The sequence below is a fragment of the Strix uralensis genome, chromosome Z, assembly GCF_047716275.1.
Source record: "Strix uralensis isolate ZFMK-TIS-50842 chromosome Z, bStrUra1, whole genome shotgun sequence".
Classification (NCBI taxonomy): domain Eukaryota; kingdom Metazoa; phylum Chordata; class Aves; order Strigiformes; family Strigidae; genus Strix; species Strix uralensis.
This window is the reverse complement of record NC_134012.1, coordinates 100960523-100987538: the sequence shown is the minus strand read 5'-3', so window position 1 is coordinate 100987538 and position 27016 is coordinate 100960523. Positions and strand designations below refer to the sequence as shown.

Below are 27016 nucleotides of genomic sequence, written 5' to 3'. Positions count from 1 at the left end.
GTGACAATCACATTCCTCCACACAACAGTTGGTCTCTCAAAATGCGTTCTGTCTAATCCAGCTACCTATGCTCTGTTTAATCTATCAACACAAACAGTGAATTTTGTTGTAGCACAGGAAGAGCAAAATATGGCTTTTGGTCATCCCACTAAGGCTCCTGGAAAAAAAAGCCAAACCACCTTTTCCTCCACCAGTAACGCCCCTCCTCTCCAAAAGCTTAGCTGAATGAATTTGAATGTTGGAAAGCAGTTCCAACTCCAATGTCTACAAATCTTCAATTTAGGGTTTTTTTTCAAATTTTTTCAGTTTTATTCAGTAAAACAATTCAAATTTTATTAATTTCATTTCAACTTAATTTCATTTTTACCAATTAAATGACAGTATTTTTGCTTAAATCAACTCAATAAAACATTTTTTGGTACTTTCTCTCACCAAACAAACATTTATTCTCTCTGCTGGGCTGAACTCACTTTCCAAACGCAGTTGAGATTTCCCCCAGGCACCTCTCAGGGTTGCATCTCTGCAGTAATACAACACTGGACCCACCACAGATTCTGTGCCCCGCATCGTGCTTAAACAACTTGTGTTTAACTGAAAGGTATCTCGGAGAAAAAAAAATACCCCGTCCTGACTGCAGAGGTGGTCTCCAGAGTGCTGGGGGGAGGCATCGCAGGAGCTCCGTCCTCCTACTCACTAATCCTCCGCTTAGATACCCAAATTAATGCATTATCCCTCTTCTTCATAGCACTCATGGGGATTCCTGTTTGAACGCATTGCTTCTCCTGAATCCTTTCCAGGGCGATTGCGTTCCTCTATTTCTCTAGGTGTTACCCACTTTCTTATTCCTATAAATATTATTTTGTAATTAGCTATTATGAGGAGCAGCTGAGGGAACTGGGGGGGTTTAGTCTGGAGAAGAGAAGGCTGAGAGGAGACCTCATGGCCCTCTACAACTCCCTGAAAGGAGGGTGCAGAGAGGGGGGATGAGTCTCTTGAACCAAGGAACAAGCGCCAGGACAAGAGGGAATGGCCTCAAGCTGCGCCAGGGCAGGGTCAGACTGGCTCTTAGGAAGGATTTCTTTGCAGAAGGGGTTGTTGGGCGTTGGAATGAGCTGCCCAGGGCAGGGGGGGAGTCCCCATCCCTGGAGGGGTTGAAGAGTCGGGTTTACCCAGCACTGAGGGATCTGGTGGAGTTGAGAACGGTCAGTGTGAGGTTCATGGTTGGACTGGAGGATCTTCAAGGGTTTTTCCAACTGAGATGATTCTGTGATTCTGTGATAAATCACATCATTTGAATAGGCTTAGTTTGCTCAACTGCCCAAGTCATTCTGTGTGCCTGTCTCTAAACCATTTAACTCCAGTAATAACTTCATACTTATGTTCAGGAAGTTCTCTTAGGCGTTGAACAGTATCAGGCCCAGTGACACTCTGCTCAATGCCACACCCCCACCCCCATCCAGCGATGATTCCCAAATCAGCAATTTCACAAGCTAGCCAATTTTTAAAGCCATTAAACATACACGGTACTGACAGGGAACGGTGTTTACGTTTCGAACAAGAACATCGGGCAGCTGCAGCCAAGCACCTTCCATGCCCCAGAGCCCACGTGGTGCTCTCCACCAATCAAACATGTAACCACATCAAGGAAGAGGATCAGGTTGATTTCTGAAGACATCGTTTTCCATAGAGCCCTCTCGGCAGCTATTATATCTCTTAATTCTTTTAATTCATTATGAACTGATACCTATGTCAGATTGCCTCCCTCATCCCTCTTGCCAGTATAAGCCAAGTTGGTTGATACTTTCAGAAGTTGCTCGCTTGCCATTTTTTAACATCAGCAGAGCAATATATATATTCACAGCTTTCATCTCCAGACACCTTCCATTTTCTCACTCAAGATTTAGGCTGAAAATAAGCATCGAATATCTGAATTCCCCAATACATGAATTCTGCAGTTTGCACAGTCCACCTGTAGCTTCCCTCCAGACATCCCACATTGAAGATAAAAGCTTAAAAGCCTCGCACAATATTGTGTTGTTTTACTTACATGCAGTCAAATACAGATATTTAAATCTCTTCCCTCCTACTATTTTCATGCTAGCGATACTTGAGATCTTTTTTTTTTTAAGAAAAACTCCTTCATGTTCTCTTTCCCTTCCCAGCACATTCTCCTTCTCTTCCGCAGCCAATCACGTCAATGTTAGCAGAATCTGCTTCTCTGCAAACTTACATATACTTTTTCTCTTACTCTGCTTTAAACGATTCGTCTTCACCTTTCTAAATTCTGTCAAGCCAGCCACTCATCTTAGATATTTCCTACCCAATTATATACATAGAATCTATTTAATCACAACCATCATCTTGCAGTGAAGTCTACAATCGCGTTTTCCTTCTTTTCCCCAACATTTTAATTCTCCCTTTCTTCTACTCTTTTGCAGTTTTTCTCAGCCATATTTTAATTACTTTTACCATTTTATAGCATTTCTTTGATAATGAAACCACCAGAAATAAGACACTGTATGACAGAGTGACTAGGATAGTTTTTGATTCCTAACTGCAATATCAGAATCCTGAGCAAACATTGCAATGCAGGATAAGCACGGCACATTTTTTAACATTACTAAAAATTGGTTCAACAATTTTCCCCAGTACCACACATGTTGCTAGAGGACTTTAACACCCTCCGCTATTTACCACGCCGTCACTCCGTCCTCTCTTACACTCAGTGAACGTTAAACATAAAATTTCCAAATCTCTTCCTTTCGCATCCATGACCGTAACAAGGATGGAGCAGACTACAGGAATAATAAAATACATGTGGGTATTTCATAGGACTGTGCTGTGCTGCTTTAGAAACCCATTTCAAAGCCAATGTGAAGAGCTTCCATCGTCGGCTCTATCAGCCAGGACAGATGTTGCTCTGCCAGTGACTGCTGGGGGGGACATAACCATGGGCCCATGCTCCCTCGTTGTCCCAAAAACCCCCTAATGACCCAAATAAGCCATGGGTACTCCGTTACGGCACGTGGACTGTTTGGTTACGTGAGATGGAAATCACTTTGGACAACTGCACAAATTCATATGGCCTTAGTCAAGATAAAACACGTCGACTCAAACACCGGACTGAACTATCCAATTTGTGATCAAATTGCGTGTGTTTGTGTATCTGAACTATTCAATTTGTGATGAAATTGTGTATGTTCGTGTATCTGAACTATTCAATTTGTGACAAAACTGCGTGTGTTTGCATATATGCATATATTTGTATATGATATATACATTTTCCAGATTGACAGATGTAACTGGTGGAGATTCCTGACCTCAGTGCAGTGCGGAACCACCTGCAGCAAATACAGAACATGCAATAAAGCCAATCCGGTGGAACCAACCCACACCTACCGCCTATTACCCAGGATTCTTCAGGACAGGAAATCCAGTGCAAGAGTTGAGCTGAAAACACGGGGCTCAACGCTGGAGACAGACAGCACCGTCGCTAAGTTCACACCAACCTCTGTGGATGTCTAGCAGGGTATTTTTAATGTACATAGACATACACTGCCTGCACACGTTAATGACTGCAGACAACTTTTTTTCTGACCTGGAAAACCATTAAAATCCATTAAAATCAGTGAGTGGTTCAGTGCTACGCTACCCAAAGTCCTACAAGGGGAGAAGAGCGGGGCGGGGAGGCGATGGGCACGCAGGGATTTCATCCGTGCCTCCTCGTGTCACACTGAAACCCAAACCACAAGTTTTAGCGCTCAAACACTCTGCGCCACGTGGAAACTAAAAGCCAAAACGTATCGTTGCGCAGCAGGAGGGCGTTGGTGTTTCAGGCCATTTATCAGCCTGTTTCACTATAGGCTAACACGAGCATATTCCTCACGTTTGGTTGCCGTTCAAGCCCTCCTCCTGACAGCCCCTCGCCTGTCGGCTTGCGGCGAGCGCCTTTTTTCCCAGCGCGTTTTTATTCTTCCACCAGAGATATTTTCTTATTAGTTATTCTCTCAGGCTGCATCGCTTCGTCCCCGTTTCCAAGGCGACAGACAGGAAGCAGGAGTTAAGCAGAATCTTTCATCTGGGAGGGGATGATGGGAATGGATGAGGGAGTTTGAGCAAGGTCAGGCATTTACCGCTGAATACAAATCTGTCACGCCTAATAGATGAAGCTCTTTAGTTTCCGAGCTACTCAGGCTGCTCCCAGCATCCAAGGAGAAAATAAAAAGACACTCAAGCATGAATGCCAATCAGCTTGTGCTGGCAACAATGATGTATATACATGTGCCATAGCAGCTGTACCAGGCTTGGCCATGGATGAAAGGAGAAATTAAATAGGTGTCAATAATTATAGAAGGTCAGGATCTAAATCCCTGAATACTAAATATATTTTAATAATATCGCATGGCGACGCAGAGGAGTTATTAAGCCAGGAGGCTCAAGAGGCCTCGACCCAGAGTACAATGAGATGCTGGGGATGCGGCGGCAGAAAAGTGGCAGCACACAGAAGGATCCTGAAAAGCGCCGGGGACACTGCACGCATATTTAGCAAATATGGGTCTTTTGGCTGGCCTGGCCAAACAGCCCCAGCTACAGTGGCCATGCAAACAAGGGGAACAAAGTGATGGCTGGAGGCGGAAGATTTGCTGAAGCCAGGGAGGATTCTGCTGAAGAAAAAACAGGAGGGTGAGAAAACACATCCCAGGGTGTTCACAGCCAGTTTGCTGTTTGACACAGCTGCTGGAGGGTTGCAGATATTAGAGCATGGAGGGGACAGATATGCCAAGTGATACCCTCCTCCTCCACCCAGAACTGGAAAGCCAGCAACGATACTCGGCATTTTGCCATCTCTTCCCTATGCTTCAGACCCAGAGATGGACTCGGCATCATTTATGGATAAAAAGGGTTGGTTTCACAGAATCATCTAGGTTGGAAAAAACCTTGAAGATCATCCAGTCCAACCATTAACCTAACATTGACAGTTCCCAACTACACCAGATCCCAATGTTGACTCTACTCTTCAACCCCTCCAGGGATGGGGACTCCACCACCTCCCTGGGTAGCCCATTCCAATGCCTAACAACCTATTCTGTAAAGAAATGCTTCCTAATATCTAGTCTAAACCTTCCCTGGTGCAATTTGAGGCCATTAGCTCTTGTCCTATTGCTTGTTCCTTGGCTCAAGAGACTCATCCCCACCTCTGTGCACCCTCCTTTCAGGGAGTTGTAGAGGGCGATGAGGTCTCTCCTCAGCCTCCTCTTCTCCAGACTAAACCCCCCCAGTTCCCTCAGCCGTTCCTCGTACGACATGTGGGGCACAGTATCCCACCTGGCACCACTCAACACCTTGCAAGCTTTACTGAGAGCAAGAAGATTGCTTTAGGAATAAGCCATAAAACCAAAAATTAGAAACTCCTTAGTGGAAAAGAAGCAGCAGGCAGGCATCCCCCCATTAGACATTTCCTCCAAGGATGACTTTCAGCCCAAAGCCTCACACCCAAGGGAGTGAAGAGATCATTCCCTGCTCATGCACGAGGGGACGTCGTAATAAATTGCGTCTGCTCCACCCCTGGCCATAGCCACATGCAAACTCAGACTTTCCCTGCTAAAACCGTCTCCTCCAAAGCGACGTGCTCACGTCAGGGTCGCACAGCTCCGCTCCTAAAGCCAGCGGCTGAATAGCACCGTTTGCTCCTCCGCTCTTCCGGAGAAGCCAATGGCCAAGAGCAACTCCTTGCTTTGGGAAAGCACCCATTGCAGCACAAAGCAATTTGTTTATCTCCATCCTGCACTAATTATAAACAAAACCCAGATGAAGCGACTAAACCGCTGGCTAAACTGAACCCTCTTTAGAGCATAACACTTAGGCTGTATTCTTCTTATGTACAGATTTCAACATAAAGCTGCCCCTTGCATGTTGAAGGCAAGGCTTAATGGGATTTCAGTACTAAAAGCACAGAGTAAGTACAGTAGTGTTGATATACAGTATTACATATGCAACATTAATTTCGATAGGGCTTTATATTTCTGTGAAAAAGCTTGGTTTAAAGTTGGCATTATTAAGCATGCCTTCAACACGCTAGAAAAATATCTTAATTTTGGAATATCAGCAGGTCGATCTCACTTTTTACTAGAGTTAGGCAATTACACAAGAAGATAAATGTCACAAAGCTAGCTCAATAATACAGTCTTGCAAAAATACCAACAGCAGTAAAATACAAGAAGCCAGATTCTAATATAATAAGCAACATCGTAGCTGAAATCCAAAAGATCTGTTTTAATTTTGAGCAACTTCACATCAGAATAAGTCAAGCCAGAAATGAGAATAATTCCTCCTGGTACATTTTGTCATTGATTTTTAAGAAACACGTACAGCAAAGCGTTCTGGGCTGGGATGAAAGACAGACTTAACAGTATCTTTTTTGTTCCCTGTTACTATTTTCGGTTTCTCCTCTCGCTTCTTTGGTGGATTTACTTCAGTCCATCCACCTGCCCTCAGGCAGGCAATTATACCAGCGGACCCCTGGCAGATGTTTGTCCAAAATCTGCTCTTAATGACATTTATTGACGGAGATGCCATAACCCCACAGACACAGTGTCCTGAAGCAGCATTAACACACTGACATTTCATCGGCCTCACCATCAAACATGTTGGGGTGGCGTGGTGGGTACCCTGAATCCCACTTTCTGCAGTGGGGTTGGGAGAGCAAATGATGTTCATGACTTTGCCTTTATTGCTTGTAAATTTGCAAACTGGAATCCCGTGTCTTCTCAGGCTTCTGTTTCTAAATTAAAGTCTCCCGGTTCTTTTGGTGTTTTGGTCTTTCTCCTCTTTATGACCCTCTGATAATTCCCACGGCTTTTCCTTCCGGTGTCTCTCTGCTCCCTTCGGCAAAGGGCTCAAAACTGAAGACTTGACTTCATCCCAAGGCTTGGCCAACGCTGACTAGAGCAAACAATTTCATTCATCTAGTCAACCATGCCGCTTTTCGTGCTACGATTTGGCTTTTTCACGGAGAATTCATTTTAATTTATGATTTGAAATACATACTTTTATCTGGTCACGGATGACAGAAATTAACTTAGTTTTTATTGTTTTCTAATCTGGCTTGAAAAATGATCGGATTTGATAGTCACAGCGCAGCAAAGACTGCTTCATGCTACGCATCTGGGCTCCAGGTCTGTGGGGAAGAGGATTTCCCGCCGCCACTGGTGTGTGGGGAGGTCTCCCAAACACAGCACTGCTGAGGGCAAATCACAGCCACTGAAGGGAATCTATAGAATTAAACATCATCCTCATTAAGCCGTTAAATTCAGCAGGTTCCATCTGCCTTTACCTCCATGCGACACATAATGTTTTGGCCCACAGTGATTATTTCCCATTAAAGAGAAAATGGAGTCTCACATCACCGGCACAGGGGATGCAGGGTCAGGCTCTCTGTGCCCTACCCATGCAAGCCACGTCGTTAATTGTCCTATTTCTTGTAATAATTACAAAAAAAGACACCCATACTCACCTGATTCTCAGGCTCTTTACCCAATTCCTGTTTCTTGCTAGCGATAACGGCTGTGACAGATGCTTCAAAATTCTTCCACACCACTAGAGTAGCAAAATATTGCTTTATTCACCTGAAACCACTGCTGTAGATGTTTTAACTGACAGCAGCTGTGAACAGCTGTTGCTACCTGAAGGACAGAGACTAACTTTTGGCAGGGAAAATCCCACCGACTGTTTCTGTAATGAAATTGTTAATATCCCTGAACCGCTCGCAAATCTGACGTATGCTAACTTCGAAATAACGGGGAAAGACCCACCAAGAACACCAAAGCAAAAACAAAGAGGTAAACAAAGGAGAGCTAAGATTCCCTTAATCCTCATTTAAAAAAAAAAAAAAAAAAAAAAAGATAAAAGCAAGGATATTCAAAATCTGAATTCCTCTGAAGCAGACTCTTAACCATGGCTCTGGTTCTGCAAGGAGGCGGATTCATTCCCATTGTAAATCAGGAATACAACCACCTAAGGTCAGCGTGGGCAAGCCAAAACCTATATATGTGGGATTTTAATTTAACGTCCAAAATCACAGACAGTACAATAGTTTATCCAGCATTCTTCAGCCATCGGTTCTTCAGCTCAGGGTTGGTGGGGAGCAAAGACTCCTTCTCTGTTCCCAAAGATGGGAGGAACATAACGGGGGGCTCCAGGATAGCAGAGGAGCCCTCGGGGTGGCCCGAGCAGGCAAGGGACCTGCGTAAAGCTGGGACAAGATTGTGGCAGATGACGGAGACGCTCGTCACCCATCAGCAATGACACCGTGTCCCATGTCCATTCTGCGAGCCACGTCCCCAAATCTGGTTCTCCCTTTATTTTCCGTGTCCATTCTGCGAGCCACGTCCCCAAATCTGGTTCTCCCTTTATTTTCCGTGTCCATTCTGCAAGCCATGTCCCCAAATCTGGTTCTCCCTTTATTTTCCGTGTCCATTCTGTGAGCCACGTCCCCAAATCTGGTTCTCCGTTCTCCCTTTATTTGCCGTGTCCATTCTGCAAGCCACATCCTCAAATCTGGTTCTCCCTTTATTTTCTGTGTCCATTCTGTGAGCCACATCCCCAAATCTGGTTCTCCCTTTATTTGCCGCGTCCATTCTGTGAGCTACGTCCCCAAATCTGGTTCTCCCTTTATTTTCTGTGTCCATTCTGTGAGCTACATCCCCAAATCTGGTTTTCCCTTTATTTTATGTGTCCATTCTGCGAGCTACGTCCCCAAATCCAGTTCTCCCTTTATTTTATGCGTCCATTCTGCAAGCTACGTCCCCAAATCCAGTTCTCCCTTTATTTCCCAGCATACATGTAAACAGCTAGCATGCCTCTGAATGATCCCTTGGCTGTTAGAGACTCCTTCGTGCCAAAGGTAACCGCAGAGAAGTCATACTCTAAATACAATATTTTGGACATTTTTAAAAGATTCTGCCCACAGAGATGTCACAAGCTCGAGAGATGCAGAAAGCGTTACGGAAAGCCCAAGTATATGCCCTCCTCCCTCCCTACTTTCTCAACAGATGATGCTACAGAAGGACGCAGAGGACAGAAATGCATCTATCTTTAGTTTGGGATCAAAGGAGAGAGGGAAATAATTATTTTCCACAGTTTCTCTTTGCAAAATATTCTTTTCTTCTTCATGTCAACAAATTTGATTTTCTTGTATGTGCTTTAAAAGCTTCTCGAGCCATCATTGCTCGCATCCCCCCGTTCTTTTTTTTTTTTTTTTTAAGACATTTTTTAAATGAATTAAAGAGATTCACAGATGAAATTCTGGAACTTCAGCAGTGTCAGTTCACACCCTTACCACGGGTTAAGCAGATCTGCGCTGCTGGGAGGGGCGAGGACTCTTCCATCCTCACACTGAAGCTGTCCCACGCATGAAGTAGTATAAAAGAGTTACCAAACTAAAGAACAGGGGTGAAGGAATAACTCTTTAGCAGGGTTTTAGGGAATTCAGTGGAGAAATATGTGATTTTTGTGAACGTTTGCTCTAATGTATATTTCTTTCTGCAGACGGAGCCACGTGAATATGAAAGGAAACGAACTAGAAACACCTTTCACTCCAAAATCCGCAGCAGGATTAGGACACCTCTCGTGGGATTACAGGTTCAAATCCCATTAGGTAGAAGACAGCGTTGCCGTATACGGCCTGCGACGGCTGAACGTGTGATTCTGGGGAAAATAGAATTACGTTAAAGAATTTGCAGAAAGTAGGCCCATAGGAAAGAGAAATCCTTCAAAGTGAATAAATATAATGAGCTGAGATTGGGAGAAGAAAAATATTAATCAGGCTGAAGGGGTAATATCCCAAATATGAAAATTAAGCGTTTGCTAGCAAAGTGGTTGCCTGAAATGCTGCACAAACCAGCTCTGTCCTGGCCAGAAACACATCGTCAGCTCCACAGCCGCAGCTTGACAAGGCCACCAGGACTCTTCCAACCTAATCAAACGCTCGGACCTTTTCAAAATTAACTCCTACCACTGCAAGGAAAATTACAGTAGATATGGAAATTGATTCTGATCTCTGCTCCGGTGGTACCCAGTTGTTGACTTCTGCAAATCTTTTATTTGTGGTACTGCAACTGCAGCTGAAAGCAGATACATTGGAGGAAAACAGGACCATTAAATAATCGTCTTTATGAGGCCATCGTAAAAGAAATCCTCCGCCCAGCAGCCTGACCGGGGCACCGCGCTGGCTCGCAGCACGGATAACGCCGTTCCAGCTACCCAAGCAAGGAAAATTCTGCTTTTTTTCCTGCTGGAGGGGCCAGTCCATTTAATTTTGACAGGACCAATTTCAGAGTACGTGCTCCAGGACAGTAAATGGTAACTTTTGATGGCTGCTCACCTTGGCCCTCTATTCCTCCGAGAATCAGGGTGTTTTCTGAACAAATAATGGCTCTCACTGCTTTCAAGCCATCCCCTCCCCGGCCCAATCTTCCACTCCCGGGGAAAGGAACAGCAAGGCAAGAACGCTGCTGAATATAAATAGGAGTAAAGCACATTATAATTACAAATCTGGCTATCCAATGTACAGCTCTAAACCCTGAAATGATAGGCTGACAGTGTCATCCCAACCCAGACACCAATTACAATTACATCTAACCAAGGCCACTGAGCCAGACAGGGGAAGGGGTGGATGAAAGATGCACCCATCTCAGGGATTCAGCTCCTAAACTTCCCAGAAATATCATTCCGCAAATTATTAGCAAATCGCTCGAGCTAAGTAATTAATGTTTAAACAAGGGGCATGAAATTATTCCTAAATGGTGGTGGGGAGGAATGGGAGAGAAGGAAGAAATGGAGGAGAGGAAGGGGGAGAATATGAGAAGCCTGCTTTTTTTTTTTTCCCCTCCTGTCGCTCAGATAAGACATTTGCATTCCTAGAAGAAATGTGCCTGCTTCCTCCCCTAGGAGCTTGCACAATACTTTATTCTGCCATTGTTTTTAATTTTTATCTTATTTTTTCCTCCTTTCTTACTCTCTGATCCCACAGATGCAAATAAACATACAGCGAAAGACCTAACAGATCTGAATCAATATCAGAACCAAAAGAAAGAAAGAAAAAAAATCAGTTTCTTTGCCCCCAAGCCCGTGCACAGCAGTGTCAGAAGGCAGGAGCACTGCTTTGATCTTAACAAGAGCCTGTCTGCTCCTAAACTCTAAACCGGGCTTGCGCTGCAAAATCAATTTGTGAGCTCATTACATAAATCCATATTAAACTATTTAGTCTATATTTAACACTATAACAAGGATAGTCAGGGTGAATTAAATGGATTTTATTCCAGGTGGCAAAGAGCCAAAGTTTACCCCTCCTCTTTAAATTGTTTCCCAGACCCATCTTTTGCAACACTGAAAAATCACTTTTTGCCCACAGGACACGCAAACACGTGTACAGAGGGATGGACAAAGCTCACGATCTTTTATTGTTTGAGCTGTGGCTGCTAACGAAATCGATATATTTTAGTCTTCAGATTGATATCGGCAGCACATTTTTGTATCTCTCGCAACGTGCTCCGTGTGTCGCCCTGTACCACTGGTCCTAAATATGAATAAAAGTAAAACTAATAAAATATCTAGCAGTTTCCTAAATAGGACCATGTGCAAGTCTACACGTTTGGGGGTTATTTTCCCTAAATCTTTTCCCTCAGGAAGCAAAGACAGAAAGTTAGTCTCACCGACAAATATGCCCAAAGATTAATTTGCTGTTTCCCCATAAAGCAAACGCATTCAGCTATTTCTTACCCCTTCTTATCGTTGATCAAATGGCAGCTCAGCAAATCGGTTTCTGCTGGGAAGGTGACAGGGTAGTGCACTACATATAAAAAAACCCATCGGCGCTCAGGATTGCAGACAATGCATCTCCTAACCTTATTACTCCTGAACTCTGCAGTGGAACTTCATCTACGCTTCTAGAGGAAACCGTTACGTTTAGGGAAAAATGAGCACCTGAAAAAGGGGGAAAACAGATGACAAAGAGAGGAGTTAACTAATTTAAACTCCGGCTCGGGAAGTGGCAGGTGAAGTCAGAAAACCCGGGATGAAACACCCAGCTGTCCATGGCCAAATGAACAAGTCTGGAAGGACATGAGCCATAGAATCACAGAATCATCTCGGTTGGAGAAGACCTTGAAGCTCCTCCAGTCCAACCATGAACCTCACACTGACCGTTCCCAACTCCGCCAGATCCCTCAGCGCTGGGTCAACCCGACTCTTCAACCCCTCCAGGGATGGGGACTCCCCCCCTGCCCTGGGCAGCCCATTCCAACGCCCAACAACCCCTTCTGCAAAGAAATATTTCCTAAGAGCCAGTCTAAACCTGGAAGGTTGAAATTTTAGAAGTAATTTTTCAAGTTATCTTAGTCATCTAAGGGGTCAGTTAGACATCTAAGAACATTTGTACTTCCTGAGTTTTACCATTCAGGTAAAATAGAGGTGAACAACTCTTAAGCAACTTAAATTCCTAGCCAGCGCCCAGCTACAGAACATATGAACACCTCATGCTTTCTAACGTAGCTATTTTTAGGCAACCTTTGATAAAAAGGCAAATACTACTGAGATCATTCAATCCGTAGGCATCCCAGTGACTTACTGAGAGGTCTGTGGCAAAACCGTTGTCACACCAGGGTCAGACTAGCAGTTTAGGCACTGGTCTGTCTCTCCTAAGGCTTTTCTCCATGCTTTTCCCCCATTTCATTTTTCAGAGGTGGTTTAAAGGGAGAAAAATCTATGCCCACACAGGCTGCAAAGGCCAGTGGAGCCCCCTAATAACTTACTGTTAAAGTACCGAAACTCAGGCCACAGATATTTCCTTGGAAAAAAGGGCAGGAGGATCTCAGCCTATGGCCAACCCTCAGAGCCTACACATACACTCAAGGATGACCATGGCTTCTCTGAAACTTGTGCTGTCACCTCTCCTGACAGTAAATCCACCTCCACCAGTGTCGGTGGAGTCACAGTGGGCCTCCTCACAGGAGCTGCAGGTTGTCACATCCCTCAGTTTTCAACTGGTTTCTAATTTTTCCCCACATTTGCAAGATCAGCTGCCACCGATGGTCTCTTTATTACTTAAATTGAGTGCATCAATATATCTAACGTCTCTTTAAAACTCTTAATTGTCTGATGCCTTCAAAATAAAGAAAGGAAAAGGCTGTCACACCTTCACAGTCTACTCAATTACACTCTACGTCAAAAAAACCCAACCCAAACCACTTCCACGTGTAGACTACATGCGCAGGGTGTCTTCCCTTTGTGCGTATGAAAGGTAATTACAGAGATATATGACAATATATAGACACTTAGAGCATCTTTCAAGCCACAAGGAGTCGGACGTTCACAAATGAGGGAAGAAAACAAACCCACTGGCCTTTGGAGAGCAGAACACGGGAGCTGCTCCACGCAGAGCTGAGGGGAAGCACATGCACAACCACTAGACCCAGGTTGCTGCAGACACCCCCAGCCCAAACTCAGGCTTGGCTGACCTCACCTCAGGTTTTCTTCAGAATTTGACTTGGCACCTCTTACGGATTTTTCTACAGCGTTACTTCACTGTGTAAACATGCTGCATTGCTCTCGTGGAAACATAAAATGATGAGGTTACGCCCAACCTGAATGAGCAACTCTTCAATGAGCTGCTCGTGAAAACCTTTCTTCCTTGCCCTCAAATGCCTGCATGAAAAAAGAAGCTTTCTGGTATGCAAGCCTAGTCATTCACACAATACCGGTGGGGAGAAAAAAAAAAATCTCCTTTTCAAGGTTTAAAAAACAAAAAAAACCCACAAAATACTCACAGTAAGAGTTCCTATATGAAATCTTTATATCCAGTTATCTGCACCAAACTCATATAGGACTAAAAAATACATCTCTTTCCATATTTATAACATAAGTCATTTCAGTTCTGCTCTTCTGACAAATTTAATTCTAACACATCTCAGAATCTTTGAACTAATTGTGCAGTTATTCATTCCATCTTGTGATTATTCTGACATTACCATGTAAAGTCAATATACAGTAAGTGATATTTTAATTAACACCACTTAAACCCTAATCGTATTCCAGATTCCTGAGATTATTATTTACCAACATATATCCTTTATTAAAGAAAAAAATCAGCATAAGGCTGGATTTTAAATGGTTAATAGCTTTATAGGAGATTATTACCCTTCCGTGTCTTTTTTTCGTATTATCCTAAATCTATTTTAATAGATAGTTGTGTTCCTGTTGAAGTGCAGACAACAGCACTTTCTCCCTTACCACGCTCACACTATTTTGTGTAAAATTCTATTTATGCTTGGATCACTCTTTAATTGTATGTTTTGGTTTTTGAAAGCACAAACATGACTCAGGAAGTACAAATGTTCTTAGATGTCTGACCCCTTAGATGACTAAGATAACTTGAAAAATGGCTTCTAAAATTTCAATCTTCCACTCCTGCACTCATCAGCTGAAGGCACAAGAGCTCCCCAAACACTTAAATTTCTCCCATGAGTTCCTGGCTCACCTGAACTTCTCTCCCTGGTCCTACAAACCCACACCCAAACCCCCGAGAGCTCCCTGCCTGCCCCAGGCACTGGTGCGTTCACCCATCTCATCGAGGGTACGTTACTGGTGCCAAGACAGACACACAACCCAAACCCCAAAGGTCTCCCAAGGTGTCCCAGGCCACAGAGCAGCCACCCACCAGCAACGCTTCACAGGGACAGGGAACATCCAGGTCCAACTGCTTCCCATCTGAGACTCATAAAAGCTACAAAAACACTCCTCCTACTTATGACAGGACCATTAATTTTGGGCTGCTCTTCTCTCTCTTCAGTTGAAGCTGCTTATAAAAATATCATCCTGTTCAGCTTACCCAGGTCTTTTACATGCAGGAAGGCAGCTCCAGCACAGCTAAGAATCATCTCACCCCAGAATACGTGACATTTCACAGAAATACATCCATCGATGAGAAGAGACACATCCTACTTCAGTCCAGGAGACATCTCCTGGTCTCACCACACTCTCACACGATCCTTCTCCCCAGACCAAGGCCTCCCTCTTGCTGAATTTCTCTCCAACTGTCCAAATAGTCAAAATTTTTCCTGCGCTGCAATTTCGCTCAGTTTGGAGAAAGTAGAGTGACTCCAGCACAGAAGCTCATCTCCTGAGCTTCACAGGAGACTGCGGAGGTGTAGAAACCCAGCTGCCAGGTTTTTAAACCATTATAGCTCTTAGAGAACAAAGCCACCAAGTTTTATATCGGTATTTTGAGACAAGATCAAGCACCTCTAACAGCATCTTTCCAGATTTTGTTACAGTCCACGGATTCCACCAATGTTCACTAGATCAATGGAAAGCACAACCAAAAATGATCTCGTGAACCCAACTAATCCTTTCCTACACCCCATGGCCAGATTAAAAATATCCCTAGCAGACGTTTACCTAACTTGTTCTTAAAGACCTACAAAGATGGAAGCTCAAAAAAATGTTCCAAGACAATCCCTTGCAGCTGTCTAGAGGTGCCTTCTAAGCGCCTCTGCTGGTTTTAGGGTGGTCTTTATCTACCAACTTTGTTTTCTAACTAGAAAAATATTCTGCTGATTTTGCATTTTTGCATACATCCATCATAAATCCCCAGTAAGGTGTCATAATATTATGGCAAAGACCACCATAAAAGCAAATAAACAAAATTTATTCTTACTATTATCCTGATTATTACTGCTTACGCGGTGCAATAAATGCGAACAGCTTACCAGTTGTGCATACCAAAATAAGGACGTTAAATCTCTTGTTTCAACACAAAAAAATCCTGACACTATGGTTCAGGGGCTTATTCTTCTCCCTATCCCTGGGAATCGGGTGCTTTTAGAGCTTTTTGCTGCCAGCAGTTTCCCCTCAAGCACCATTTTGGCCATCACCAGTGGTGGGGCTCCAGACAGGATGATGATACAGCACATTAAATTCTTTCAGGGTCCAGAGCCACCAGGCACAGCACCCCATGGGCCCCCCACTGCCTGGGGCTGCCACCTCACCTTTGGGGAGAAATGATCATGTCTGGGCTACATCATGTTTCATCCTTGGAGCTGCATCCCATGGAAGGTTACACCTCATCGCCCCAAGGTATATTTATATTTTATTTTTTTTCATTTTGAAGTGTCTTAAATACTCAGGGCTGTTTTCCCCCCTTGGGAACAGCACTCTAGCGCCATGCACAAGTTTGCTAGCCAAGAGCAGCCTGGCAATGGCCAAGCCAGAGGAAGCAAGACTCGGTGGGGTGCGGGGTCCCCACTCCAGTGCACGAATTTGCCCCCACACTCTTTTATTTAGGAGAAGTCCATATGGTCAGTATAACTTGCACAGTACGACTAAATCAGCCTTCAGAAAATAAATGCATTTCCACATCCTAGTAGAACTACCAGTGTCTGTGTTAGAGGGGAAAATAAATATATATGTATTATATATATCTGAAATAAATATTTTTATATCTATCTATCTATCTCTGAAATTCATGAGTGGGATCTTGAAATAGTCTCTCAGTCCTTTCTTCTGCTCTGTCTCTGCCTGCACAACACGAAGTAGCTGTGAAATTTCCTATTTCTAACTCAGGTCTTAAGGAGCAGCCTCAAGAGTCGACACATTCCAGCTTCCCCTGCAAAGGCAGGATCAGGATTATTAGCACAAAGATACATCTGCCCGAGCTCTTAAAATTTCAAATAAACATTATTTCTCGTCACTACTTTTTCACTGTTTTACCAATTCTTAAGAAAAAAAACCCTGGCTTTCCTGATATTCGAAATCATGGGGTTTATTTCAGATTAATTTTAAGGCTAAATATAAACAAGATTAACATACGTGGTTTGGCTTTCCAACAGGCTGGCAAGGACTAAAAATCTGAAGTTTTAATGCCAATATTAGCTCAGTTTCTTAGCACTGAGATGGAATTTATTTTGTGGGGTTTTTTATTGGGAAAGCAACTACAAATAATACTATAATTATAAATAATAGAATAAATAATTATAAATAATACTTATGATACTAAAGGGAGGGGAAATGGTGCCTCAGAGAATGTTTTTGTAATAGGAATTCAGGGAGAGAGGAAGGTTTTTGAAAATTATGTGAGTCAACCCCTGTTTCTTTATCAAGGAAAAGTAATTCACAGGTTTCCCAAGCTAAGTCTTATTATACAGAAATGCAAAGTCTTTGCAAAGATCTCACGCATGCAAAAATGTTAAATCTGCTAGCTGCTACGCTGGAAATCTGACGTGAGAAGGAGCTATGCAAGTTGTGGGTAGAGGTATTAAAAAAAAAAAGAAAAAGCACGTGACAAAAAAATAACAAAGATAACGACACAACGGGGTCGGAGTTAAACACCCACGCGATGGGGGCCGGCCACTGAGGACCAGGCCCCCGTCCCAAGCTTCAGCTCTCCGTACCCTTCCCCGTCTCCCTGCAACGTCCACCTCTGGCCATCCTCAAACATCTGGAGATCATCCTTGGATGGACATGCAATCCCTTCTGCAAATAATTCTGGCGCTGTGCCCTCTCCTCGGGCGGCAGCACGACCAGTCCGGGTCCTGGTTAGTTATAACGCCCAAGAGATCGTTTTCTTTCTTGCAAAATTAGCTACTTCTAATAATGCCAGGAGTAAAGACTGATTTACAACACCAGACTCTGCGAGAGGATGTCTTCCGAAGCTGAAGATTTTTCTAGCAAGGAATTTATTGCCAGAACATAGCTAATAATTATCCTACCGCATACACGAGTTGATTATTTCAGGGCTGTCTTCATCTGATCTTTCACCTGCTAGAATAAAACAACCCCTCCACGCATCTCATGACTATGTGAAGGATGGATCCGTGAGAAGCCACTGGCATAAAGCAAATAACTGTCTGGAAGTTCTTTATAGGAAGATTTTCCTCTGGGACATTCTCCTCATCTGAAGTTATGCATGTCCATCACTCACCACCACGCTGTTCTCTAGTCATTTCCTAGGTGTGCAAATAACAGGTTTTATACAGCTATAAAAATAAGACAGTCAGCTGAGATCTCTTTCAGCTGCTTTTTCTTGCAGAGAATTTGTTTTCCAGCACATGTAACCAGAAGTGTATATTGTAGGCTTTATTCCTGCTACCTGCTCAATACGATCACACATTCCCATAGACCGTGTGAAGTCCATCGCCCGGAGCTAGGAATTAAAAAGAGAAGCAGGCAAACAGCAGAGTGGCCTGAGAAACCCCAAACTTGGGTGTTGGAGATGATGAGAGAACTGAAATCCTTAAATCTGGCTCATTTATTGCGTTGGTTTTTACAGAAATAGGAAGCATTTGAAATCACACTTTTTTGTTGTTGTTATCAACTGGTGAGCAACCTCCTCCTAAGAAGGTTGTTAATGGGAAAGAAAGGAAAAAGGAGGAGAAACAATCCCAAGTGCCTTTTCCCCAAGTGTGCTGGAATCTACAAATGTTTGTTCATTTATTGACTAATGGGTGTATTGCAGACCATCTACTATTGCTTATTTTACCCTAGTTCATAATGTTAAGTACAATGTCTCTCCAGTCATAATCTCAGTTTAAAAGGACAGAAATTTTATATTTCTCAGGGAGCTCGTTGGATTTTTATAGTCTAAGCAACACTGAAACAGGTTTGAACATCCCATAGCCACATCTGGAATATTAACAGTGGAAGCTATTACCTGCGTGAGCTCACAGCCCGGTTGGCTTTCACTTCTCATTTCAGCATCGTCTAATTCCAATTTAGCATCCCAGCCTTTACAAGGGGTGTATATCTGGTCTCATTTTATACTTGTTTTAATGCCAACTTCTGTGCAGCTACTTCAGGTTCTGCAGCTACTGGTGGTCAGCAGCGGATGTGAATCTACGCGTCCATGTAGCAACAACAGTAGTAGGAGCGATCAGACTGATTATATATTTTTATCTGATTAAAACTTTCAAAATTCCCCAACAGAATGTACATAATATATTTAACCCACCGAATGTTCCAAATTATTTGCAAAAATTAAAGCAGAAACTATTTGTAGTCTTACAAATCACACCAAAAAAAAAGTTAAAAAGTGGCTATTTTAAGTTTGGGGTTGAAATCACTGGTTGGGTAAAATCATTATTAGTTCAAGAAAGGGTTTATCTGACCCTGGTTTTCAGAAAAAGGAAGCTCAGATAAGCCATCAACATGTCTCCGTTTACGCCCCTTCCTCATCAACAGCTCCAGAAGATGATGAGAGCTATTAATGAGTATATTGAAACTTCACTGTGCTCTCATAAAAACACACCAACAATAGCAAGCGTGAGGTCTCCTGGGCCGTTGCCTACCCCAGGAAGGGGGGAGCCCCCACCCGAGCCCCCCGCCCAGACCCCAGCAACTCGGCAGTGTCACACAGAGCTCAAGCTGAAGAACCAGACTTGTGCTAAGCCTGGCCCAACAAAACCAAAGCTGAGGGGGCTACGTTCTTCCCACCACAGCCAGCCCCACCGCTTCATTTGTATTTATAGATGGCTTCTCCACCATCTGTGCATGCCAGCCCTCCCTTCATCTCAGAGGAATTGGAGTGGCATTGTTTGAAGAGCTGATTAACTAGCCAGAAAAAAGTAATCCATCACTTAAAAAGGGAAACGGATACAGTTTACAATGGTGTCCCGTAGCTCTTTAGGATTTTCTTTCCATTTTCCTCAATTTTGATTTTAATCCAATGCCAAACATAATAAACACCAACACAGAGCATAAAATTTACTGACAGCATTTCACTTGCAATCACTAGCTAGGAGCAGCAACGAGTTATCCAGTTTCCCCTAGGATGTTCCTAGCGCCAGATTAAACCCCACTACAGTAGGAAATGGCTGGTTTCCTTCAAATTTTCACACACGTAAATATAATCCGAGCGCACGAACTGAATGGGAGATGCAGCTTAAAAGAAAGCAGAAAAAACCAACAAAAAACAACTGCGCATCTCCCCACGACGAGATGTGATGTGGAGCAGGTTGGTTCTGACGGGGATGATGATCCTAGCCAGCCTTCTGCAATATCACATCGACATTGTTTTTTTTCTGCCAGTGAAATGTTCAGTTTTGGGCCCCTCACTCCAAAAAGGCCACTGAATGACTCGAGCGTGTCCAGAGAAGGGCAACGGAACTGGTGAAGGGTCTGGAGCACAGGTGTGATGGGGAGCGGCTGAGGGAACTAGGGGGGTTTAGTTTGGAGAAGAGGAGGCTGAGGGGAGACCTCATGGCCCTCTACAACTCCCTGAAAGGAGGGTGCAGAGAGCTAGGCATGAGCCTCTTGAGCCAAGTAATGAGTGATAAGACAAGAGGGAATGGCCTTAAGTTGCACCAGGGAAGGTTTAGACTGGCTCTTAGGAAGTATTTCTTTACAGAAGGGGTTGTTCGGTGTTGGAATGGGCTGCCCAGGGAGGTGGTGGAGTCCCCATCCCAGAAGGTGTTTAAGAGTCAGGCCGACATAGCGCTGAGGGATATGGTATAGTTGGAAACTGCCAATGCTAGGTTAAAGGCTGGACTAGATGATCTTCAAGGTCCTTTCCAACCTAGATGATTCTATGATTCTATTCTGTGATTCTATGATTCTACTTGGCAAATGCCTTCTCATTTTCACATTTTTCCCTCAGGGAAGAGTTATCAAACAGAGGGAACGCCCACCTGCTGAGATCCTGGCAGAGGGCACGTACAGAAGTGGGAACCCAAATAAATATCTGCCTCTTGATCCCGATACCCAACCACCAAGCTCAGTTGGCCAATTAGCCCTGGGGAACAGGAAGAGGATGGAGCCCGAGCTGGAGGGTCATGCTAGCAGGAGGAGGATAATAATGACTCTATAGACATTAAGTTTTTTCTCCATTTACCCCCTCCCAGGTCTCCCACTAAGCTGCCCATTTTTCATGGTTCCAAAGCATCTGCAGCAGAAATGTCATGGGGAGAGGGGGACTAAGAGGTCTCTGACAATTCCCCAGTTGCTTCTGCAGTTTCTTTCAGGCAGTGGAGAGAAAAGAAAGAGACCATCTCCCTTATAAAGGAGATGCTTCACGAGGAGAAGGCGGACAAGGGAGGTGAGCTTCAAAAAAACGTGGAGCAAAATCCACGTTCAGCCACTCATCGGGGACCAAGACAGAAAACAGAGGGAGAAACCTTATCCCTGTTCCCATTTTCATTTGCTTTAAGTATTTTCATGGAGAGGACTTGGCAAACGGGGGATCTGTGGCTTCCAGTGACGCTTAATCCTCACTTTGGTCTACGAGATGATGGCAGCTACGGCCACGTGGTACTGCCACCTCCCTCTGCACTGCCTGGAACTGCTCTAGATAATAGTGCTCGTAACACAACAGGACTGAACTTGGATGGATCTCAGCAAACATCCCTGCTCAGTGTTCAGACGGGACTCCTTAAGAGTCAGACTACTGCAGCTAACGAGAAGGTGTACCGAGGTCATACTCATTTCTCTCTTTCCAAAAGGTCAGATTTTTGGCAAAGCTTTAAAACTTCACACTGATGCTGTGTGGAAGCTTCTCAAAGGATTTCCCAAGGCAGTTCTATGGTACGAGCTATCGGGCTGGTTAATTGATCTCAGAGGGCTGTGTCGACTGAGTATTTGTGGGCTACCAAGATTCTGCTCTTCCCAGTCCAAATCGGAGAACGAACAACGCTTCAGCATGTTCTCTTGTTCTCGGCTTACTGCCATAATCCATGAGAAGTACCAAGTGTAGCCTGCAGCCCAGTGCAGATCATTAATCATTTATAACCCAGAAACTTTGAGAGGCTTTTATCTATGTTTTACCTATCATCTAGCTTAAGATGAAGACATCTTTCTGTTACTTAAAAACCCATAAAGCAGTAAACACGCTGCTGCACAGTACAGTCCATAAAACCAAACACCTCTTAATTTCAGGGCAACAACAAAAAAAATTAAAAATTCACCCTTCCAGCACCTAGACACAAACCTTTTGATCTCAATGGCTGGCTGCACTTCATATCCCACTGCCAAATGGTTCTTTTTCTTCCCCTCTTTTCTTCTCTTCCCTTTCCCCACGATAAGTGTTCTACAACAGCTTAATGCAGAGTTATGTACAATGTAATTCTCTACTGCTTATGGACTACTTTATTCCATCACCTCACCCATTTGTGATCACCTTCTCATACTTCAGCAGGATAAAACCCACCCATAGATAGTAAGACATTGCCAACGGCTTTTCATGTAGGTTTAGTTGGCCTCCGGAGTCATCTTCTAGGACAAGGCTGGTATTTGTAATTGCCCCAGTGAACAAAACGCCTCAAAGTATCCGATAGCCTGGACACGCTTTTAACTACAGCCAGCCAGCTGAATAAGTAAGAGGGAGTAAAGAATGGTAGCTGCCCACTTGGGATTTTTATGTTAATAGCATTAATTACGTCTACAATTCTGAATGTCCTTTGCATCTTACCAGGCTCTGGGATGATTAGCTGTGCACCGGCCTGTGCGTTTCCAGCTTCATTTTCAGCTATACACTGATAAAAACCTTCATCTGACTTTACCAAGCCCAGAATCCGTAAGTTGCTGCCACCCTAGAGAGACAGCAAAAAGAAAAAGAAAGGAAGTGGAGAGAATTAATTAGAAAAACACCATCCAAAGTGAATGCGGATTAAAAAACCTTTCCAGAGCAGCTATTCTGTGAAACAAGGCACTGTGTATGTAATCTCAGCCCCAGCTCACTTAGCCCTGTTCCTTAGAGGGCCGTAACCATAAGCCCTTTCATCAGGCATCTCTTGGCACTTTGTGGTCTTTGCATTTTGTTTGATGGTGCCTACGGCCCAAGGGTCAATTCACTTTCCTGCACAGAGTCCATCCAAAACCCTGCTCAAGACTTAAGCTCCAAATTACAGCCATCACTCGAGTAGCGCTCTGGATTTTGGCTTGGCCCTTTGCTGCAGGGAAGATGTAAGAGAACTTTTAACTCTGCATCTTTGAACAAATACTGTTCTGAAGGTCAAACCCTCCTTACGGCTCGAGGTCTGGAGATCCTCAAGAAAAGGTCACTCTACGCCTACATCATTTGAAACTGAGTTAACTTTTAACTTCTGTTAGCACAAGCAGAAACCAATTATGTTGGGTAAAATATCTCAAGTGAGGGGTATGCTCTGCCTGAAATATACCTTCTGTTAACTATTAAGGGAAATTATTTTTCACCACCTCCACCACAGAACCAGAACAGCAATAGAGCTGTCTTTTTATTGGACAGCTTCTGGCTGCTTTCTAATAAGCAATGTTGTATAAAAAACAGGTTGAATTTGCTAATGTATATGGCAAAATAAGTCTATCCTGTAGGAGAACCACTTTTTTTTTTTTGTGTGAGAGGCAATTAAAAGACATGATCGTAATCAATATTATTTGTTGCAAGATCAAAAATTAGAAAGTGCTGAACCAAGCCACGTCCCTGAAGAAACCACACCTCGTGGCCTATGGATATCTTCACAGTGGCTGAAGTTTTCAGGGGTGGTCTCCAACATCTCCGCTCACTTACAAGTGAGACCACTTTCAGGAGAGGCCAGTAGACCAAGCCGTTCAGAAAACCCAACATTCACTCTTAGCCTGGATAATAGTGACATTTAAACCACAAGAGATGGGGATGTTACTTCAGGTAGGGGGCACAACAATTCTCTTTGAAAAGTTGTAATTATGTCAAATTATTACCATTTTTAACACCCTATGCCTAACTACTACTTCCTTGGAGAAAAGATCTATTCTTTTTGTTCACAAAAGGCAACGGTGAGTAAGGGTAACAATATTGTGCAAGGTAAACAATATTATTAATAGCAACTCAGGGTATGACCTGATACTGTTGCTTCTCCACGAACAGACCTCGTTCAAATATTACTAAAACTGGGAAACAACGTCAACGGTCTTGACCTGACACATCTCAGTACAAGGTGCCTTATTTACCTTAGGAAAAAAAAAATTATTTATATCAGAAAACAAAACTTCTTCCACATCCTTCCGGAAAACCAATATGTTTATGAAAGCAATGATTGAATCAAATACCAGAACGCATTTCACAACTTAGTTTAAAAAAAAAAAAAAAAAAAAGATTAATTCTAATAAGTAAAAACCAGATAATTACCACTATCTGGAAATAGTCGCTAGGAATGACCACTTCTCCATTCTTGATCCACTCCACCGTAGGAACAGGCTTACCAGACACGGCACATTCAAACTCAATGTCCATACTCTCGTAGGCATAAAGATTTGAAGGGCGAATTAAAAACCACGGTGGAACTGCAAACAAGATGGGGAAACAATGAAAGTGGCGGTAAGTAGATATAAATTAAGGTTTAGCAAGTAAATCATTTCTGTGAGCCAGAAGAATATTAGACATAAATAGAAAACCTATCTGTAATTCAAATTATTCTCTTTAACCCTAAGCCTATTAAAAATTAAATACTAGGGAAAGCATTTACTCTAGAAAATACACTTAAACAGTTGATGTTAACTTTTTCTCCCCAAATTAAAGAATTAAAACCTCAATTTAGAAGATGTACAAAGTTTATGTTTAACAAAATATTATATATAATTCTCACTAAGCAAGTATGGGGGTAATAAAATCTCATTCATTTCAAAGGATGAGATGCCAACGGCATACGTGACAAGGTTCTACGACTCAACATATGGCCGGGCACATATAGGTGCAAGTCAGAAATATTCAGAGTAGAAACATTTTCCTGTAACCAAGAAGGACTTTTGAGTGGGTTTATAGAAGATGAAGAGATAATCAATAACTAGGAAATCTGTCCCTGGTGATTGGAAGAAGAACAAGGTTGAATTATCTTTGCTGAAAATGAATTCTTATTAAGCTAGGAATTATCTGTTGCCTTGTATTACTATAATGTATTCATAGCTTTTCAGTACACTATATGATATGCTAATTTAATATCATCATTATTGTAATACTAGGATGATGGAAATTTGCAATTTGAGGAAAACTGTTAATATATTTCTAACAAGCCCCACCCCGCATCGTACTGAAAAACAGACGCAAGAACTCAGCAGCCCGTGTACATTTTGTCAGTTTTTGTAGAGGAATGACCGTCTCTGTTTTGAATATCCACAGTTGCCAGGAAGCCACAACAGATTAATTTCCAAATACCATTCGTGACTTATCATTTCAGACACAAAATCCAATTGTATTTCTTGAGCCATCACTCCCGATGTCTGATTATAATATTTATAAAGCCGTAATATTAAAAAACCCTCTAAATTAAAAGATGAAGATTATTAAAATAAATTGCACAGAAGCTAAGAAATGTTAGAACCGAGGCCATCCTCATATCCCTCCCTCAGGCCCCGGGTTTCCAAGGATTCCACCGTGCTCTTCAATTACCCGATCAAATGCCGTTTCTTCGCAGCCTCCCTCGGTGCTCCAGAAGGACCCCGCTCCCCAAAAGAGCAATTCAGGATTTAATTTCAAACTTCCTACCTAGTACATGGCTTCATGCTTTCTAGTTTTCAAACTTTTCTCTACCAACAAAATGATTCATTTCCCAGAGGGTTTTCTTCCTCTCGTTCCTATTTCTACAATACCTGTGCAATCCACAAATATTTTTAAACTCAAAGTAGTCAGACACTAAGAGGTGCTACTAACCAAGCTACCAGGAAAAGGGCAAAAGTACCTCCCATGTTTTTCTTGTCCTGTTCGGTATGATTTAGAGCAGTTTCTGTTATACACTAAATATACTAATGTGGTTTTTTTTACACACCACACCAAAAAGTCTTACTGGGAATGAAGAAAATAAGGAAAACATCTGCGACGTACGAACGCGTGGTCTAAGCGCCCTACCCTGTCTGGTAGGAATACTATGGCAGACATAGGGATAAAATTGTGCTCTTCGGGGTCTGCATTTCATCACCTTAACTACAAAATTCTTTTTTTTTTTTTTTGCCTTATTGATAATAAAGTTTCCAGCTCAGTAATAAACGGAGGCAAAATCCTAGACATCATCACTTCTTCAATCATACGCTCCCGATTAATCCTGAGCGCTCTTCAAACTTGTGTGCACAACGAGGTAGAGATACTGTTACGAAAATGAGATTATTTTATTTAAAAACTGTGTGGAATGCATAAAACCAACCAGATCAAGCAAGACTGCCAAGTTTTTATGTCAGTGCTTTCTTGATTTTTAGCAATTGTTCCTGCTTTTGAGCTAAGTTACCTACAATAAGCATCTGCCCCTGGCCATCTTCTCTATTCCTTGTTCAGATTGGTCTCGTTTACCACATATTTAATAATTTTGGATATCTCGAAGCTCCTGATCCACTTCAGATTAAATCCAGTGTGTGCAAATTAAAACTGATGAGGTGTCCTGATTAACTTAGCTGCCTGATTTCCTATAGGAAAGGCTCAGATGGTTTGGACCCGAAACGCTCCAGGCTGGGCCCTTCTTGCTCTGCAGCCAGAGAGACATTAAATCAGGGTCTCCAGACCAAACAGCCCCAAATACAGGAAATTCTGTAGATGATTTTTCAAAGAAAGCAGCACTCATAAGGAAATACTGGTAACTAGGATGCTGATCAAGAGGGTTTTAAAAATAATAACATTGCTTAAACTAGAGATACAAAAAAAAGAGACAATTCAGTGGCCAAGCTCTGAAGAATCAGCATTGATAGTGTGGCTCAAGGAAAAAGAAACAAGCTCTTCGGGTAAGAAAAACGCGAAGAAAAAACAAAAATTAAGACAGAATCACATTCATATGTTAATTTTTAACACTTTTTCTTTTTTTACACTACAGTCCTAGTATAATTTATTCACCAAACTCACATAAAACCACCACTATCTCCGTAGTTTATAAACCACATAATTTTTCAGAGCTCTGACAAAATCATAAACTACTCAATCTTCATTAGCGTGCTTTATTGCGATGTCACCAGAAGCCTGCAATTAATTTATAGACTTGTAATTCACAGATTCCCGCCAGTTATTCTTTACGACACACACGCTCCGGGGCCCCGACCCTGCTCG

General features: G+C 42.9%; 1 protein-coding gene across 1 annotated transcript in view; it reads right to left on the bottom strand.

Annotated features, from left to right (window-relative positions):
- The window catches only part of DCC (DCC netrin 1 receptor), a 641274-nt gene that overhangs the window by 212398 nt on the left and 401860 nt on the right, over nucleotides 1–27016 (bottom strand). Inside the window, exons 6-7 of the mRNA XM_074856359.1 lie at nucleotides 24125–24279; nucleotides 22451–22571 (exon numbers count right to left, since the gene is read on the bottom strand). Coding sequence (XP_074712460.1) covers nucleotides 22451–22571; nucleotides 24125–24279 — 276 coding nt within the window. The remainder of the gene's footprint in view (nucleotides 1–22450; nucleotides 22572–24124; nucleotides 24280–27016) is intronic.